This window comes from Thunnus maccoyii, chromosome 7 (assembly GCF_910596095.1).
Source record: "Thunnus maccoyii chromosome 7, fThuMac1.1, whole genome shotgun sequence".
Classification (NCBI taxonomy): Eukaryota; Metazoa; Chordata; class Actinopteri; order Scombriformes; family Scombridae; genus Thunnus; species Thunnus maccoyii.
Window position 1 is genome coordinate 31,756,560 of NC_056539.1, and position 18,354 is coordinate 31,774,913.

Consider the following 18,354-nt stretch of genomic DNA (forward strand, 5'->3'; position numbering starts at 1 on the left):
GAAAAACAAAACTCATTTAATATAAAAATCACTAATCATGAACTTAAATCAATGTTGGGGTTTGAATTTTCTGGACTTCACAACTTTAAACAATACTTTCAAAATTAATTGGCTTACACAATTCATTAATAACCCATCATCGTTATGGAATTTTATCCCAAACTATACTTTTTCCAAAGCTGGTGGGTTGGAATTTCTTTTATAATGCAATTATAATCTTAAAATCCCGATCAAATTGTCAAACTTTCATAAGCAGATGCTTTTGTCTTGGTCTCTCACATTTAAACATAACTTCTCACCGCATAGATATTACATTTAGAACAATAAGGACATTCTCTACAAAAAACCAAGTCTTTACTTTTTAAAAACTAGTTTAAAAATAATATTTTACTTGTTGACCAACTATTTGATACGAATGGTAGACTGTACAAATACAAAAAAAAAGATTTTTTAAGGATATATCAAATTGGAAATTGACTGGAAACTTATCTAGACAGGAAGAAACACCGTTTCTATAACAATAAATAATTATGACGTAGTAAGAAACCATCAAGGTGAAGATAAACAAAAACCTATTATTTATTAAGAGTTTACAGTCAAAAACAAGTGGTCTGGAAATGTAAGCACACAAACAATCTTCAGATTATGAGCCAAATATTGTGTGTTATCACCTTTTTGCACAGTTTAAAAAGATGATCGAGAAGAGTTTCCACCAATACATGAAGAAGATCAATGAAAGGTTGCACTTTGTCAAAGAAATATCTTTATCCATCTGCTTGCAAGCATGGACTCATCACAACATGATGAGAACCACAAAAGTCAAGGAGTGCTCTCCCTTTATACTCTTACAGTGGCTATAGACACACACACACAACACAATAACAGTAACTGTCACGATGAGTGACAGGAATGGACACAAATGCAGAGACCGGCATGCAGAGATTGCAGGGTAGACGAAAACCTTGTTTAATCTTGCGGTGGTCAGGACAGAACAGGGCAAGACAGAACCAAATAGAACAGAGCAAACCAGAACAAATGATCCAAACAAGACTGAACAAAAAGCCGGGACTTAAATAGTAACTGAACTAACGAGAGGATGAGGTGCAGGTGGGGAGATGGGTGGAGAACTCAGGAGAAGGGAGTGAACGGACGGAGTCGATTGGCTGGGGAAACACTAGGAGCAGGGCAGGGCTGATGAGGCTAACAGAGCAGGTGTGGGGAAAACAGAGCAGGGCAGGGCTAATGAGTCCAAATGCAGGTCAGGTGCAAGGAGGAGCACATGAACACACAAGGGAAACACAGTAACAAAACCAAAACCCAGAAAACACAATACTCTAAATACAACCCACACCAACCTGTCCAAGAACCACCATGAACCTAAACTTAAGTATACAACACACCAGGCTAAACAGCAAAAGGCAGTCCAAACCCACCACCCAAATATAACAAGAAAACCCATATGACCAGAAGGACTAAACAGAAGTGCAAACCAGGAGACCCCAAAGAACACAAGAACACAAAGAGACCAAAAAAGACACAAAGTCCAGGCAGGGTGTGACAGTAACTGCTTATTTGGTTTACCACGTCCACAGTAGAGATAAGTTCATTTCCCCTTCTCTTCTTAAAAGAAGTTACACAACATAACAACTTAACCAAAGGAAATTAACACATACACACCCATTGTTAAATAAAGGCACAAGCTTTTACAAGTATTTGAAAAGAAACAAATAAAAATGTACAAGAGAGATTGGATTTGAGCTAATTTGTGTAAAAATGTAGTCCATATGAATCCAAATATATCAAGATTCTAGTCAAGATACTTTAAATTTCAAAATTTGTCGGTTGCCCTGTCATTTTGTGGGATGGGATGCTGCGGTTATGAATAAAATAATTACTTAGCAAGCTGAAACATTCAATGTTTGTTTGATTGATTGTTTGTTCCAAGGAATCTCACTGTGTAACTGAGTGAGAAGATGATAGATGTATTTGGCTTATTCACACACATTACACAGCTACTTTTACTATTTTGTTAGTTTCTCTTTGTTCTAATAGATGATAAGAGTAATGAGTCCAGACAGCAAAGGGATCACATTCAGTTTGACAGACTAGCCTGAGTTACAGAGGCTGCTTCCACAACATTTTGGTTCACTGATGAATTTTAAAGACGAATCATGCCGAGGCATCAAACGAGGAGCAGTTTCACAGATGTTGGCAGAGACACAGCCAAAGGTACGAATTTTTTTTCCATCCTTATCTGCCACTGTGGATGACAAGATCACTGTTAGACCACAGTGTTTGAAAGTTTTTTCAAATTAAAGCAGCAGGAAAAGGCCACTTTGAAGTCAGCAATAATGTGTTTTGAGGCACAAAATGATCATGAGGGCTCACCAGTCCAACTAAAGCAGCGGTCCTGCACTCCCACACACTGAACTGTCTTGTTACACACAGCAGAATACGGATCATCACAGGTGAAACACTGCAGGTTGTTTTTCTTCAGAACACCAGGGTCTGAAACAGAACAGGAGACATGGCAGAAACTGAACAAGACACAAAGTGACTTATTGTTCTTCACTGTGATCAACATTAGACTGATACTACATGTGAATGTGATTTTGTGTCTTTAAAAAGGGAAACTTTTCTCTTTACTTACGAGGAATGACTTGACTGTTGCAGCGATCTGTGTTGCACAAATGAACAGATGCAGCCATACTTGCTAAACCAACACTGGATGAAAATGTGTGCTTTCCTTCACTGAAAATGGAGGATGGCAAACACGACCTGATGGTGTCCTGAGTGAAAGTCCCATTATCATTCTCTGTAAAGTGAAACACAGACCAAACACTGTAATGCAGAAATCCCATTTAAAACTGAATAAGTGAATGACATTAAGGAAAAATCTGATTTCTTTTTATACTTTTTACAGATACCTTGTAAGGCAACAGTTGCACACAACTCAGTAGAGTAACATGGAAGTAATTCATTTCTTCCTATGTCAGTCCCTTCACTATGCCAACACTCAAGAGCTTCAGCTGCAATTTATGAAATAAAAGATGGTGAGATGAACAATTAGCATAAATCCTGTTTGTACACAGATACAGTATGCAAAATTAATCTGATGAGAGACAATCCCAAATTACAACACACAATGACAGAATGATATTTAAACCAAAATAAATCCAATAAATTCTTCTTAACAAATATATTAAATATCAGAAATCAGTCATCAAATTAAATGGCTGCAGCCTTTAGATGTACAGTTTTCTGTCATGGTGACGCCTGCATTATCTCTCTTTCTAAAAATGTTTAAAGAATGAAACGGCACTATGTAAAATGATGTTAACTGGGACATTTCTGTGGCCAATAAAGAAAAACTTATGTTTGGGGAAAGATTGTGGTTTTGTTTCAGTATTGAAAAAGTAAACATGTCCTGTTCTTCAAGTCTGTGTTGATGTTTTTATTATTTAATCAAGACCATCATCTTTCATTTATCTTAACAATGTGCTTTGAGTCCCTAAACATAACTATAAGTATGTTACTATAAAAATATTAATCATGCTTTAGTTGACATGAGTGAATATTGTAGGAAAAACACATTAAATATGTTGACAGGGAACTTTTTGTAACTTGATAGCTCCATAAAAGATGTTTCTTCATTATGCTGATAAAAAAATTAATTCTGTGCAGCATGAAGTTTCTTTCTAAACATATTTTCTGCTGCAAATTAGTCTTTTTAGTGTTTTTATATTCGTTTGTAGATTTCTGTGGTTGCTATACAGATGATATAACAAACAAAACATAAATGATGATGATGATGAACTTGAACTTGAACGAAAGTAAGCACCTGGCAGACACACTAAAAAAATAGTAGAATTATGAACTACCTGACATGACAGGAACCTGCAGAAATGCTGTTTTAAGAGTGAGTGAGGTTACCTGTGCTGGAGAGTGTCCAGATGAGAGTCAGAGACAGGATCAGCTTCATCATGATGAGTAAATCTGCAGATTACAGGAAATATTTTATATAGTGAACCTGTGTTTAAAAAGAAGCTAAAAAGCAGGTAAAAACCCACCTATTCAGACAGGCATTTGGGTAGTTTGTGGTATTTTATATTTTAATTTGTCTATATTGTTTGCTCTCCTTGTATATTTTATCTGAGTCAAGATGGCTGCCAATGAGTCAAGATGGCTGCCGAGGATATGGGTGGTTTCTTAGGCTCCACTCTTGTCCTTTTTTCCTGCTCCTCCCTGCTACTACTCACTGTTTTGGCCACTGTTTTCAGAACAAGGACAGGCCTATAGCAGAGAGGTAATTTGGACAATAAGCACAGAGATAATGGAAATGTTTGCTCACTGCTGCTTTGCTGTTGTGTTTTGCTGGTGGTTTTGACCACACATCAAGGAATGCAGTCATTCCCCCAAACAAAATGAAACTATTTGAAAATGAACTAAATAATACTGACTGAAATAACGTTTTACAAACCAGTGATTTAGACAACTGCTATAACACTTTGATGAAAAATACTCACAGAACTGATTGAGAAATATACACAAATCTTTAAATGCAAGCAAAGAAGAGTCTCTTTACCCTGGCTGAATAATGATATTGAGGTTAACACAGTTAAGAGGTTTAAAACCTCGCTTTGCAAACTTTGGTTCAGAACACCACATGGTCAGGTGACTTCAGCTATCTTACCATTGTCGTCATCCCCTCCCCACACACACACACATATATATGTGTATAGGTACACTTAGCTAGATTAATATTGTGTGTTTTGCTCTTTTACCTTTTTGGTAAATAAATGTTTTTGGATATACCTGTTGTCTATTTTGATGTTGCACAAGAATGAGTTTTGCCAACCCCTGTTTGGCAAAGAACTCCAAAATCCTTCAACCTTAACTAGCTATTGATATGGTGATTTTTTTATAGTTATTAAGTTAAATATTAATCAAAGTTCCAAATTGAAAGATTAGTACACTTTGAGATTGAGTTGGCTATCTTTTTCCCTGAGTTCAGGGTGGTGCCCAGTTATCATTAATTCTTATTAATAATTTTATTGAGTTTAATAATTAATAATTATCTTTGATGATCATTAATTATTGCTGATAGCCAAACTTGCAGCCAAGGCCCAACAACTGTACAATTCTGAAAAAGCACAAGTTGCTTAGTTATGACAGCTTTATCAAGTTTTCTTTTTTCAAACTGATTTTTAAATGTGTGAATAATCTCTCCCCAGCTGTACTTTGTCCATATGTAACAAAAACAAACACCAATAGAATCACCACAAGGGGATCAGCAAATGGCAACTGCAGGATGGTACAACGCAAAACTTTTTTCGCTCAGTCATCTTTCTCAGTAAGAAGGATACATCTTTGGGATGCCCTACCAACAGAAATAAAAATACAAACTGATCTGAAAACATTCAATGAAAAGGTGAAACACTGGCTGAAACAAAACCAAATCTGCAATCATTAATCTATGATCATGCACATGTGCATGTGTGCATGACTTGTACAAACAGATAGAGGAATAGATACATACAGATAAACATACATGCACACACTGATATAGACTATGCATGTACGTACACAGACACATACACCTATAAATATTATGCACAGAAATACATCATGAAATACACCATGAATTAGGGAACATACACATGTGCACACATGTGCAACATATGTAAATTGATTGTTATGTGATATAAATACTGTTGTTATTGAGAATTTAATTAATGTATTTTTGGTAACGATATGCTATGACTATTTTTAAGTAGAAAAGACTGACCAGTCACAAATTAGCCTTGGCTAGAAAATCCTATATGCAATACATCTCTTTCATGTTACTTTAACCTGTTACAATATGTTTTTGCATCTACCCTGACAAATAAAATAATGAATAAATCTGGTGTCTGTGTTTTTATTGATTTTGATTGTATTTGATTTTATTTTCTTTGACTGCAAAGCACTTTGTGACTGGTGTCTGTGAAAGGTGCTATATAAATAAACTTTGCCGGCTCGCTCGCTTGCTATTCATTTACTTTCAAAGCAGCAAAATTAATGAATTTTCTTGCTGTACACAGCTGCAATACACAGTTCAACAAGCCATCAACTCCTCGTCTTTTTCACTTGCAGTAATGTCTAGATGAATACTGATAACAGCTACACCCCAGTGCAGAAATGAGACGACGTGATACACGTCAGCAGTTGAGTTAAATAGAATCAAATGTAACTATAATATTATCAAATAACAATCATAAATGATTATAATGAAAACATCAATTCCTTCCAGGCATCAAAATGAACCTCAGCCTTGAGCATCATATCAATAAAATTTCAGAATTATGTTAATGAAACTCACCCAGTCAAAATTCAACACATCCAGTTTGTCAACAGAAAAAAGGAAAACTTATAAAAATGTGTTGAATTTGTTGTGAAATGTCTCTAAGATAATCGTTCCTCTCTGCTTCTAAACCCACTTATACCTCCACCACTGATGTGTCAACCTCTTCACTGTTCTTTCACAGCCTAAGGACACACTTCTCTACATGATGACAACATAATATCAGTGTTTCTCGTCAAACACAACTTACTATGCAAAATGTGTTATAAAAAGTAACACTGTCGGTTCACACCCCACACCCCACAAGAGGTTTAAAACCGAGCTTTGCAAACTTCAACTATCTTACCATTGCCACCATTGACAACATAATATCAGTGTTTCTGGTCAAACACAACTTACTATGCAAAGCGTGTTATAAAAAGTAACACTGCAAGTTCCCACCCTGCATGTTTTTGTGGCATGTTGACACTGGCAAAAGATGAAGATATTGTAGTAACAGCAAGTTGGATCACTCACAACTTAAGTTTACAGTTTCAGCACTCAGAAGTATATCTCAAATTTACATGTCCGCAGGTATTGTGAGTCCACGCACAAAATGTACCATGAAGAGTGATGTTCATATGAGCAGTTGTTACACTATGTTTAAAGTGGCAGTAGGAAATCATGTGAAATCAATCATCTTCATCAAACTACACAATCTTTCACTGATCTTAACTCTCTGCTCCACCACTTCCTGAACTGTCATTGAGGTTTGTTTCTTGTGAGCACACAGTAATAATGGAAAGTAATCGATACAGATGAACATATTAACATTTTAATCAGCTCAGATCCTCTTTCATCTGGATTTTGCTGTCTGGACTGTGGGACAACGATGTTACAACAAAACTACAAAAGTGAAATTTTTAAAAGAGGAAATTACACTCTTGATCTTATCAGTGTTGCCATAGCAGCTGATGTCTGTTAACCAACAGAGTGATCTTACACACTGCTCCTAGGATCAGAAACTGCATTAGTATGAAGTGACCAGTCAGTAACTGCTTGTAATTATTAACTATACATTTATCCATATTACGTTGCTATGGAAACAGCTTGGGGTCAAGTTTACTGGCTGTCAGCTGCTGTCAGCACTGACAACAAGATGTGCTTTGAGATGTCTGAGTAACCTGATCATCAGACTGAAATGCTGTTTTATTATTCAAATGTTGACATACACATCATTTGGGTTTTTTGTTTATTTGCACAATATTGAAATAGAAAAATAGAAAATGTCAAAAACATGATAAGAGGTTAAAACAAAAGGAAATATTCATAGAATCACAAGAGATGTGCAGGCAGAGCCAATAAAGCTCCCTTAGAATAGAATCAAATCTCATCAGGAGCAAAATATATAAATAAAATCAACATTCATGCGCTCACCTGTGCAAACCAGAATCTATAATATTGTTAAAAATAGAAAGATACTAAAAGTTAATTCTGAGGAAGAACATGTGGGGTTAAGTTTACAAAATTACTAAGAATTGAATTCCAGGTATTAGGACTCCTATTAAAAAATGTAAATTGGCTACAAATACGAGCCGAACTCGAAGAGATCCAAGTCTTTTTATTGTTAGATAGTTTCTCTGCCTGGAATAAAATGTTGTTTTAATTCAAAATTTTAGCTAAAACAGCTTTGTTCTTTGAAAAATGGTCAGTGTAAAGAAAAGTAGAAATAGCCTAAACATCCCAAATTTTCCAAATGTTTTCCACATCTGTTGGTACAATGTTGGTACAACAATTGTTCAGTTGAAGTGCAGTAAATGTTTCCTCTTTATTATCGGTTCTTTGTCTTGCAGGTTAGCCAGGAAGTCCTCTACTTCTCCACACATTCGGTTTCTGTTTCTTTCTCTAATCTTCTTCAGAGTTCTGATGCTGTTCTCACGATAGGGAGATTGTTGTGGTATCGCTGCTGCCATCATGTGATATTCTATTGACTTGTAGCTCTCCTTTTGAATGAAGTGTAAATATTTTGCATAGAAGTTGTAAAGTATCTGTCTGTCTGCAGGTTCCAGATCATTTCCTAGTTGTTCCTGGTAAATCTGCTCAGCTTCAGCCTGACTATGGTTTGATTTTGTGTATATGTTTGCAAGAAATATTTTTATTTTAAGTGAAGAATGAGGCTAAAGAGAGGTCACCTCTTTCACTGAGACTGATTGTTCTGTCTATCATGCTTTTCTGCAGGGGATTGTCCTTGTGCGAAAAAATCATCCATTCGTAGCAGATTGCAGCACACCACTTCAGATGACGTTCATCTGGATGTCTTTCCAGAGCCTCCTCTGCCAAATCAATAGCCTCATCCATAGATACATACATTGTGTACAGCCTTAGTAATGGTGTCATACCACTGTAGTTGCTTACAGGATTTCTCAACACCCTTTTGGCCATCTCATGTGCTTCATCTTCAATTTTTCTTCCTTTCTTTGCACATTCTTCAAGGTATAAAGCAGCAAGGTATATTTTCATTTTCTCCAAGATGTCTTCTTCCAGTGGTTTGTTGTAGTCCTTATAAATATTCACTAATGCTATGACATGACTGGTGTGCCACTCTACCACATCAGGCTGCATCCTGATGGCTCTCTGGAAGTAATCTGCAGCCAGCAGCTTTTTGTCTCTGCCGAACTTCATCAGGGTCCAGGCTTTTTCAGCGTAGATCTCCGGATGGAGCTCGTCCTGGGATGGAGATGGGTATTCGTTCCGCAGAGCTTCTACCTTTGACAGGTATGTCTGACTCTCTGCTTGTTCTCCCAGGTGGTGGTGCAGCCAAGCCAGGTTCCCATAGTTCACCGCCAATCAGGGACCTTCATCTGAGATGGTGTTTCTCGACCGGCAGAAGGCCTCTGTGGCAATGCTGAAGAAACGCCAGGCGTCTTCAGTGAAGCCCAGCTGGTAGTGAATGTGCCCCTGCAGGTTGTAAATGTGACCCAGCCAGCTGTATCCCTCCTCTGTGCCGATGTCCTCCAGCTTGTCCCTGAGACGGAACAGTTTGGAACTGCTGGACTCCAGGTCCCTGGTGAAGTGGCACTGCAGGGCCCATAGTTTGGCCTCCATTATCGTCTGACTCTGAGCAGCACTGATGGAAAAGAAAAATCACTAATATCAAAGCACATATGCAGTATGGTAATATGCTGAGCTGGTAAGGAGATTAGTAGAGATTTATTGATTATAAATATGAAATGCAGAAGCAGCCACTCACCTCATCATGCAGCTGTTAACTGGACTCAGTAGTTTTCTAACTAAGTTTTTTCTCTTTATGTGCACTTCTGCTTTGGGTGCAGCACCATAAAATCAGTAATGTATAACTTCTACAGCGTTGTGAATGATGCCATGTGGAGAACTGACTTTGGACTTTGAACACTTCATTTTCCCACTAATAGAAACATGCAGCCACATGTCTGTCATACTGAAAAGGGGGGAAAAAGTATGGTGCTCAGACGAAGTTGCTTTCATTTGTCAAGAAATGTTTTTGAAAAAAATCTCTGCAGACTAGAAGATGTGGCAGGTGCATCAGAGGAAGGTGCAACTTGAAAACTTTCATTTGTAAAGAAATAAAATGGAAACTTGTCCCCTCCAAGTTTTTATACCAGTTCATATAATCATCATCAGATTTCTGTAAGTCTCATGATGTTTTCTGACTCACACCAGAGCTGAAATGATTAGTTCATTAGTCGACTGACAGTAAAACTAGTTAAGATAATTGATCAATAGTTTAAGTAACATTTTAAGGAAAAATCTCAACTCAAAAAAAATGGGTTTTTGATTGTTGGCCAGGCAAAACCAATGAATATGTTCACTTGGGCTTCAGGGAATAATGATTGTCATTTGTCACTTTTTCTTGACATTTTATACACTGTACAATCATTTGATTATTAAAAAAATTGTCAAGCCTATTGATAACGAACTGTTGCTTGCAGCCTTACAGTACTCCTATGCCCAGGTTACTCCATGGGTTTTCTGTGCAATTCAATAAAACACAGCTTTACAATAAACAAGCAAAACATAAGCTAAAAAAATGAAAATCTTAGAACCAGATTTTGACACAGTATTTCAACTAATGATGATGTATGTCCAAATGATATGCAGTAAATCTGTGGCTTTCGGGGCTCCTGGGCAGTTGTCTGCTTTGTCTGGTTGGTACAACTACCTTTTAAAATTAAAAGTACAGTACTTGAGTACATTTACTTTATTTACATTCCACCACTGTCCTCAACTTGAATCATATGCTGTAGTAGTTTGTGAATTAAAAATGAAATGACAAGCAATGATCTACTCCATGAACTGAAAAAGAAAGTGGTGTCCCGTAACTTGGGAAACAGCTGGGAAATATTTATTGACTTAAAAAAAAACAAAAAAAAAACAGATTTGGGGTCTTTGTGGATTCTAACAATGCAACAGCATGTAAGTGTTTAAGTAAAGGTAACAATATCACAATGAAAAAATAATCCATTACAAGTAAAAGTCCTGCGTTAAAAATTCTACTCAAGCAAAAGTGCAAAATTTGCAAAGCAAGCAAAATGTACTTAAAGTATCAAAAGTAGCTACTCATTGTGCAAATTGGCTCAATTTAGAATGATATATTTATCATATACAGTATATTATATATATATATATATATATATATATATATATATATATATATATATATAACATATTTATTGGTTATATATATATATATATATATATATATATATATATATATATATATATATATATATATATATATATATATAACCAATGAATATGTTATATATATATATATATATATTAGAATAATAATACTGATTAATTGAATCTATAATAATGCATATTTCATAAAGTGATTGCATGTTTTATGTAGAAAATATTGATCTGATATCAGTCAGAAAAATTTAGTGCAGTAAGATATATAATATTTCTCTCTGAAAGTAGTGGAATAGTTCCTCAAAATTGTACTTAAGGTCAGTACTTGAGTAAGTGTACTTAAGTACTTTCCACCACTGTTATTTATTTATTTATTTTTAATGGTTATCAAGGATGTATCTTTTAAACAAACAATCAAACGAAAATAGGTGATTAAGTCTTCTGAGCTGGTTTTGCTCTTATTGGTGACAATCACAGAGTCATCAGCATACTTAAGTACAAATCTTGATACATGATTGCTTTGACACTCATTTGTATATAAAACAAATAAAAGTGGTGAAAGCACACAGCCCTGAGGGTATCAAGTAGATGATGAGAATTTACTGGACGGGGTTCCATTGACCCGGACCCTCTGAGATCTATTCGTTAAAAAGTCAGTGAGCCAACATACTGTGCTAAAATCCATTTTAAAATTAGATAAGAGCCTGTGTGCAAGAACATGTGGCTGAATACAGTTAAAAGCAGAAGAAAAGCTAATAAAAAGCAAATGTGCATGGTTCTTATTTAACTCCTGGTGCTTCAGTGCAAGATTTAACAGAGTAGCTGTGATGTCTACCAGTCATTCAAAGGAATCTTAACTTTCGTTTCTCAGCAACAGAAACTTAGTGCCTGACTGCCCAATTTAAGGATTCACAATTTGTCAAGCGAGTCTTAAAACAACAGTCAGGAGCCCAAATGAACATTAAACCATTCCTCCTGTTCATACTGACCATTAGAAGATCCCTTCATAATGACCTTACAATGTCAGTAATGGGGGACAAAAATCCACAGTCCTTCTGTGCAAAAATGTATTTAAAAGTTTATCTGAAGCTAATATGAAGCTTCAGCGTCCAAATGAGTCAAATCAAGTAGATATCTTTCAACGTTACAGTCTTTTAAGTGCCAAAGTCCCTCTTTTTGTTACTATACTTCCACCGCAGCTCAACAGGGAAGCACTGTCCGAGGAAACACAAAGAGGGAATTTGATGCTAAAAAGACTGTAAATGTGTCAGATATCCACTTGATATGACTAACTCAGACTGGGAGGAATGATTACAGCAAGAAAAACATGTTTCAATGTTCATTTGGGTTCCTGATTGTTTTTGTGAACTCATCTTAATGTTGGCAGCAGTTTTCCAATGTTGTAGTTTGACATCTATCAGTGTTTTGTGTGCAGTGCTGCAGAACTGTGTGGAGAACATGAATATCTTGTAAATTAACCACCAAAACAAACATACATTAGATTTTATAGTTTTTTATTTAATAGTATTAGTAGAGAGTACAAGTTTCTACCCACACAATCAGTTCCACTTTGTGATTATATTCAGGTTATACATCATATTAATCTTTACATTTCTCATCAAACAGTTCTATTTTTCACTACTACGAAGCTTACAGCAAAGCAAATTTCATATAAAGTGCATTATGTTCTCATATAAACTTCAAAAATAGTGTTAAGAAAAAAAACAAAATCAACACACCAGTTATATAGAAACACCATGGTTATATATGAGTCCAAGAACATCTGATTGAAACCTGACCATTAAAGTTCATAACATGATTATGGTAATGACATTTTAAAAGACTATCTCAGTGCTTTTAAATGATTCAGTTTGCAGGCTTCAATATTGGTTTACTCTACAAGGCTCCACATCGGCAACTGATAAAGATCTTTGCAGTCACTGCCCAATCGAGGGGTAGCAACCGTGCAGCATCCTCCCTCTATAAAGCCCTAGCGCACTCGCTGTGTGTCTCCCTTTGGAACGCTGCAACAAACAACTAGGGCCAGCTGGGCTTGTCATTAGAGGGCTGCGCATGTACTCATACAACTGGAGTTACATCCAGGTAACTACTATTTCTATGTCATACGTGCTCTGCCCTCTAATAGTAATGGGTGGAACCGATTCTTTTCACAGTATTGGTTCCTTCAAGTTGATACATGTAAATTTATCAAACCTTTCAAGTTATGATACTTTTTGCAAAATATGCTGTCAGTTTCTCCGTGACACTCAGTTATAGTACAGGCACATTCGACAGCTAGTGCTGCCTGCCCCACAAAATTTCCCTTCAGTGCATTACCAGTCATCATGTTTAAGTTTACATTAATAAAGATACAATATTAATTTAAATGCATTGATTCAACATCCCCCTTGTATTTAGGTAGGCTATATAAGCTCACTACGATGTTACAGAAATATGATTTGACACTGACCAACCATCTGTCAGTGTTTTTGAGGGGCAGGTAGCAGACCTCCTAGTTCGAGAGAGCAGCAGTTTGTTCAGTCTTGTTCAATTTAACCTGCCGTCTGTCTCGACTCAAGTCCAATTAAATCACTTCTCGTTCACTCGTACATCCTAGTTCGAGAGAATGGTTCATTTGATCTCGTTCAGTGAGTCTAGCTGCCAGGCTGTCTCGACTCAAGGCACTCACTGATGTTCTTGTTCGAGACAATGATTCCCGCTCATTCATTGGTGCTCACTCATGTTTTGAGCAACTGAACCACCGTAGCAGGCAGACAGACAGTGTGAGCAGTACCCTACGATAAAAGTGAGTGGGTGATGGGCGGTATGAGTGGGAAAAGTCCAGGATTTATGAGCACTGGGTACGTTCGACAGGCTGACCGGACATACCGGTCATTAAAAAGATTTGTTCAAAAAAATTTGTTCATTCATTTCTGCCCATCACTACCCTCCAATGGGCTTCTCTATTGGTTAACACCTGAGGCGAAGGCTGTCAGGGATGAGATATACTCCCAGCTGGGCCTGAACCGACACTAGTCCGAACCCAGCCACAACCAAGAAACATCAGCAGTCCAGTGGTCGAGCACTGCCTGTCTGAGGGCGGAGCACTGTGTGGCAAAAGCCAGCAACAAGCCTGATGTACCAACACCACCAAAGTGCCAACCCAGCAACCTGCTACCATGGGCTGGGACAGAGGTATTTGCAGTAAGCAGCATATGTGCGGTGCTGCTAGCTTGCATACACCTGACTGGTCTGCCAATGAGACATGCAAAGTCTATTGGCGGCTGACGAAGAGGAAACTTTCACTTTATTGGGCTGTGGGCTGGTTTGCCTTGAACACTGCCCGGTTGATGTAGTATTTTGTTTGCCATCTTTTCCCTGACCCGCAATACATCGGGCTGGCCTGCACATGGTTCTCATCTCCGACGTCACATGTAGTCAAGGAAGTAGCTGTGCTGTAATGGTGGTGGTTAATAGTGGGTTCTGGAGGGGTTAGTGGCTCAACCTTGAGCCACTTATTCACTGGGGTGACATGAGGGGGAACCAGAGGGTGGGCAATATGCTTCTGTAACAATGGTTACGGTTATGGGGGAGTGTCAAATCTATGCCAGGAGAGGCTGGATACAGGCTGTTTAAAATGGTCTGGGACCAAATCAGATAGGAGAGACTCTTTCATAATGCTGAGAGGCAAAGGGGCAATGACTCCAACAACCTCTCTGAATAATTTGGAAGGAAGAATTTTAAATATAGTTGATGAATAAGTTGACAGATTAATACTGGACACAACATCGACCAAATCCCTAAGAGACATGGAGGCAAACTCCTTTAACAGCGTGGGAGAGGCCTCAGGGGAAGGTTGAGGTGAGGCAGCAGGAGTAACTGATGCTTAGATGTTTTCTGTCTTTTCATCAAAATACAGGACCAAACCCTGACAGGGGCTATTGGGTCAAGAGCTGTCAAACATATGGCATTCAATTGATTAACCATATCATTTCCATTGTTACACCGTGTAATACAACCACGAGTACTGAATGAAGCAGCAAAATCTGCAGCAAAATTGTCATTAAAACACATGACTGTGCATAGAGCATTGAACAGCAGCATGGCAGTCAATATCAAATAAAACCATGTTATGATCTGAAAAGAAATCCTTCAAGAAAAGGGAGAACATGCCTCTACTCAATAGAAACTTACAGCAAAAGAAACTTACAGCAAAAGAAACTTACAGTAAAAGAAACTTACAGCAAAAGAAACTTACAGCAAAAGAAACTTACAGCAAAAGAAACTTACAGTAAAAGAAACTTACAGTAAAAGAAACTTACAGCAAAAGAAACTTGCAGCAGGTTTCTACAACAAAAGTAAAGGTATGCAGTAGAACTTGATCTGTTGCATTCCTACAGCTTTTGCGTCACACCTCTATAATTGCTTTCTGCATCACTATGAACATATAAAAACCTGAGCTCAACATCAAATTATTCACAGCGAAACAGAAGTTGGACAACAGCTACTGATTTTATGTCAGTGAACCCAAACGCTGCTTCAGACTAATATTTAGAGAAATACTGAGTCGAGGAAACTGCAGGATAATGAGGTGAGTAGCTGCCTCTGAATTTCATATAATAGCATGAACAAACATTATTATTATTATTATTATTAATAATATTTATTTATTTATTTATGTATTTATTTATTTATTTATTTTTATTAATATTATAGTATAACCAATTGTTTTCTGTAAATTTTATCCCATGCTTCTTTTTTGCCTGAAAACAATCAAAGATGAGTGTAAAAAGTGAACTAAAAGTTTTAATAAAACTGTCCTCAGTTGTTGCTAAAGCTCTGCTTTCTTCAGTTCTTCCCTCATTTCCAACTCTTTCCTCCCTGCTTTATCTCTTCTGATATTTCTTTACTCATCCATTTACTTCATCTTTCTCTCCCTATAAACTAATTTTCTTCCTCTAGTTCATCCCTCCTGTCTTCCTTGTTAACTTCCATGTCTCGCTTCATTTCTTTCCTTCCTCCCTGCCTGTTTCAGCTCACTTTTTGATTTCTTAACCTCATTCCCTTTTGCTTTTTCCTCCTGCCTTCCTTTCCTTTCTGTCCACTCAATGCTCCTTAGTCCGTTTCTTCTATCCCTCCCTCCACATGAGATGAACACTGGTTACCCAAACATATCAAGCTTCAGAGCATATTATATTAACATGTTTTAATATTAGTTATTTTTATTCTCCATCAGTGCTGCTCAGAGTCAGTCAACACTGGAGTCCAAATTGAAGGCCCTGCAGTGTCACTTCACCTGGGACATCGACCCCAGCAGGTCCAAACTTTTCCGTTTTAGTGACAAGCTGGAGGACATCGGCACCGAGGAGGGAAACAGCTGGCTGGGTCACATTTACAACCTGCAGGGGTACATTCACTACCAGCTGGGCTTCACTGAAGACGCCCAGCGTTTCTTCAGCAGGGCCACAGAGGCCTTCCGCCGGTTGAGAAACACCATCTCAGATGAAGGTCCCTGGTTGGTGGTGAACTACGGGAACCTGGCTTGGCTGCACCACCACCTGGGAGAACAAGCAGAGTGTCAGACTTACCTGTCAAAGGTCGACGCCCTGCTGAAAGAATACCCATCTCCATCCCAGGACAAGCTCCATTCAGAGATCTACGCTGAAAAAGCCTGGACCCTGATGAAATTCGGCAAAGATAAAAAGCCTCTGGTGGCAGATTACTTCCAGAGAGCCATCAGGATGCAGCCGGACATGGTGGAGTGGAACACCAGCCGTATCATAGCGTTAGTGAGTGCTCGTAAGTATCGCAAAATACCAGTGAAGGAAGGCATCCTGGAGGAAATAAGAATGGCCAAGGAACACGATCCAGAGAACTTGTACCTTGCTGTTCTTGACCTTGAGCAGCGTGCTATGAAAGGAGAAAGAATTGAAGATGAAGCACGTGAGTTATCCAGAAAGGTTTTGAGAAATCCTGTCAGCAGCTACAGTGGGATCAAAGCATTATTATGGGTTTACAATAAATATGTATCTGTTGATGAGGCTATTGCTCTGGCAGAGGAGGCTCTGGAAAAACATCCAGATGAACGTTACCTGAAGACATGTGCTGCACTCTGCTACGAATGGAGGATCGTTTTTCACAGCAACTGTCACCCAAAGCAAAGTACAATAGACAGAGCAATCAGTCTACATAGAGAAGTGATTTCTCTTTACCCTTATTCAAGACTTCTGAAGAAAATATCCCTGGCAAATATATACGCAAAGTCAAATCACAGCCTGGCTGAAGCTGAGCAGATTTACCAGGAACTGCTAGGAATGGACCTGGAACCTGAAGAGAAACAGATGCTTTACAACTACTACGCAAAACACTTAAACTTTGATCGACGAGATTACAACAGGTCGATAGAATATCACATGAAGGCAGCAGAGATACCGCAACATGGCTTCTTACGAAAGAACAGCGTCCGAGTTCTGGAGAAGATTAAAGAAAGAAACAGAAGCCCAATGTGTAGAGAAATAGAGGAGTTCCTGGCCAAGCTGGAAGACTAGAAAATCCCAACTGTTGTAGAAACTGTAGGTACTCCATTACCTAAAAAATCTGTACCTATCCGATTATATATCTGATTATATACACATCAGAAAAACTTGCAGAAAAGATTTGTGGAGGTTACATAAACAAATACTTCAAATAATTTTACAGATACTTATGAGACAAATGTCAATGGTTTACATACGTCTTGTGAATAAACATATTGTCTTGTTAGTGATGAAGCTAGATCATTAGCTGAAAGAGTTTTTTCCTGTCTTCAATAATACTTTTATTGAATGAAATGATGAGGATAAAATAACACGGAGAAGTAAACACCTGAGTACGGAGAAAATAGAAAGTTTAGAAACATGTCATGTATAATTAATTCATTGTTGATTTCAAAGTTGTAGCGGGTTTATTTTTACACTATAGTAGAACTAATGGGAGACAAAAGCTGCTGGAAAGAAGAAAAAAAATATGTGAAAAACTATAAATTTGCACTGAAAATGGTCAGCAGTAATAATGTATATCTGGTTACATTACTGATAGATTTTGATCAGATGTTGTATTTTAACATCTGGACTCGCATAGAACCATGGCGCTCACTATATTCCTAGGTTGCTGTTGTTTTTTTCTTATATAAGAACACAATGCGCTTCACATGACATTTGCTTTGCTGTAAGCTTTGTAGTAGTGAAACAGAAAAGTGATTAGCAATGATTAATATGTTGTATAACCTGAATATAATCACAAAGTGTAACTGATTGTGTGGTTAGAAACTTGTACAATATACAAATACTATTAAGTAAACACTATAAAATCTTCTGTAA

General features: G+C 37.5%; 1 protein-coding gene, 1 long non-coding RNA gene and 1 pseudogene across 2 annotated transcripts; 1 reads left to right on the forward strand and 2 right to left on the reverse strand.

The window, feature by feature from the left end:
* Positions 1–2,933: 2,933 nt before the first annotated feature.
* LOC121899942 lies at positions 2,934–6,930 on the reverse strand. The gene is made up of 3 exons (XR_006096834.1): positions 6,907–6,930; positions 3,934–3,996; positions 2,934–3,029 (listed from the first exon to the last, which is right to left on the reverse strand). It is a non-coding gene; the product is annotated as an uncharacterized LOC121899942 (long non-coding RNA).
* A 1,191-nt stretch (positions 6,931–8,121) lies between these two features.
* On the reverse strand, positions 8,122–9,577 carry LOC121900617 (annotated as a pseudogene).
* A 6,005-nt stretch (positions 9,578–15,582) lies between these two features.
* On the forward strand, positions 15,583–17,544 carry LOC121900618 (interferon-induced protein with tetratricopeptide repeats 1B-like). Its single transcript, XM_042417048.1, has 2 exons — positions 15,583–15,587; positions 16,233–17,544. Exons 1-2 carry the CDS (start codon positions 15,583–15,585, stop codon positions 17,542–17,544), a joined length of 1,317 nt encoding a protein of 438 aa, XP_042272982.1.
* Positions 17,545–18,354: the final 810 nt, after the last annotated feature.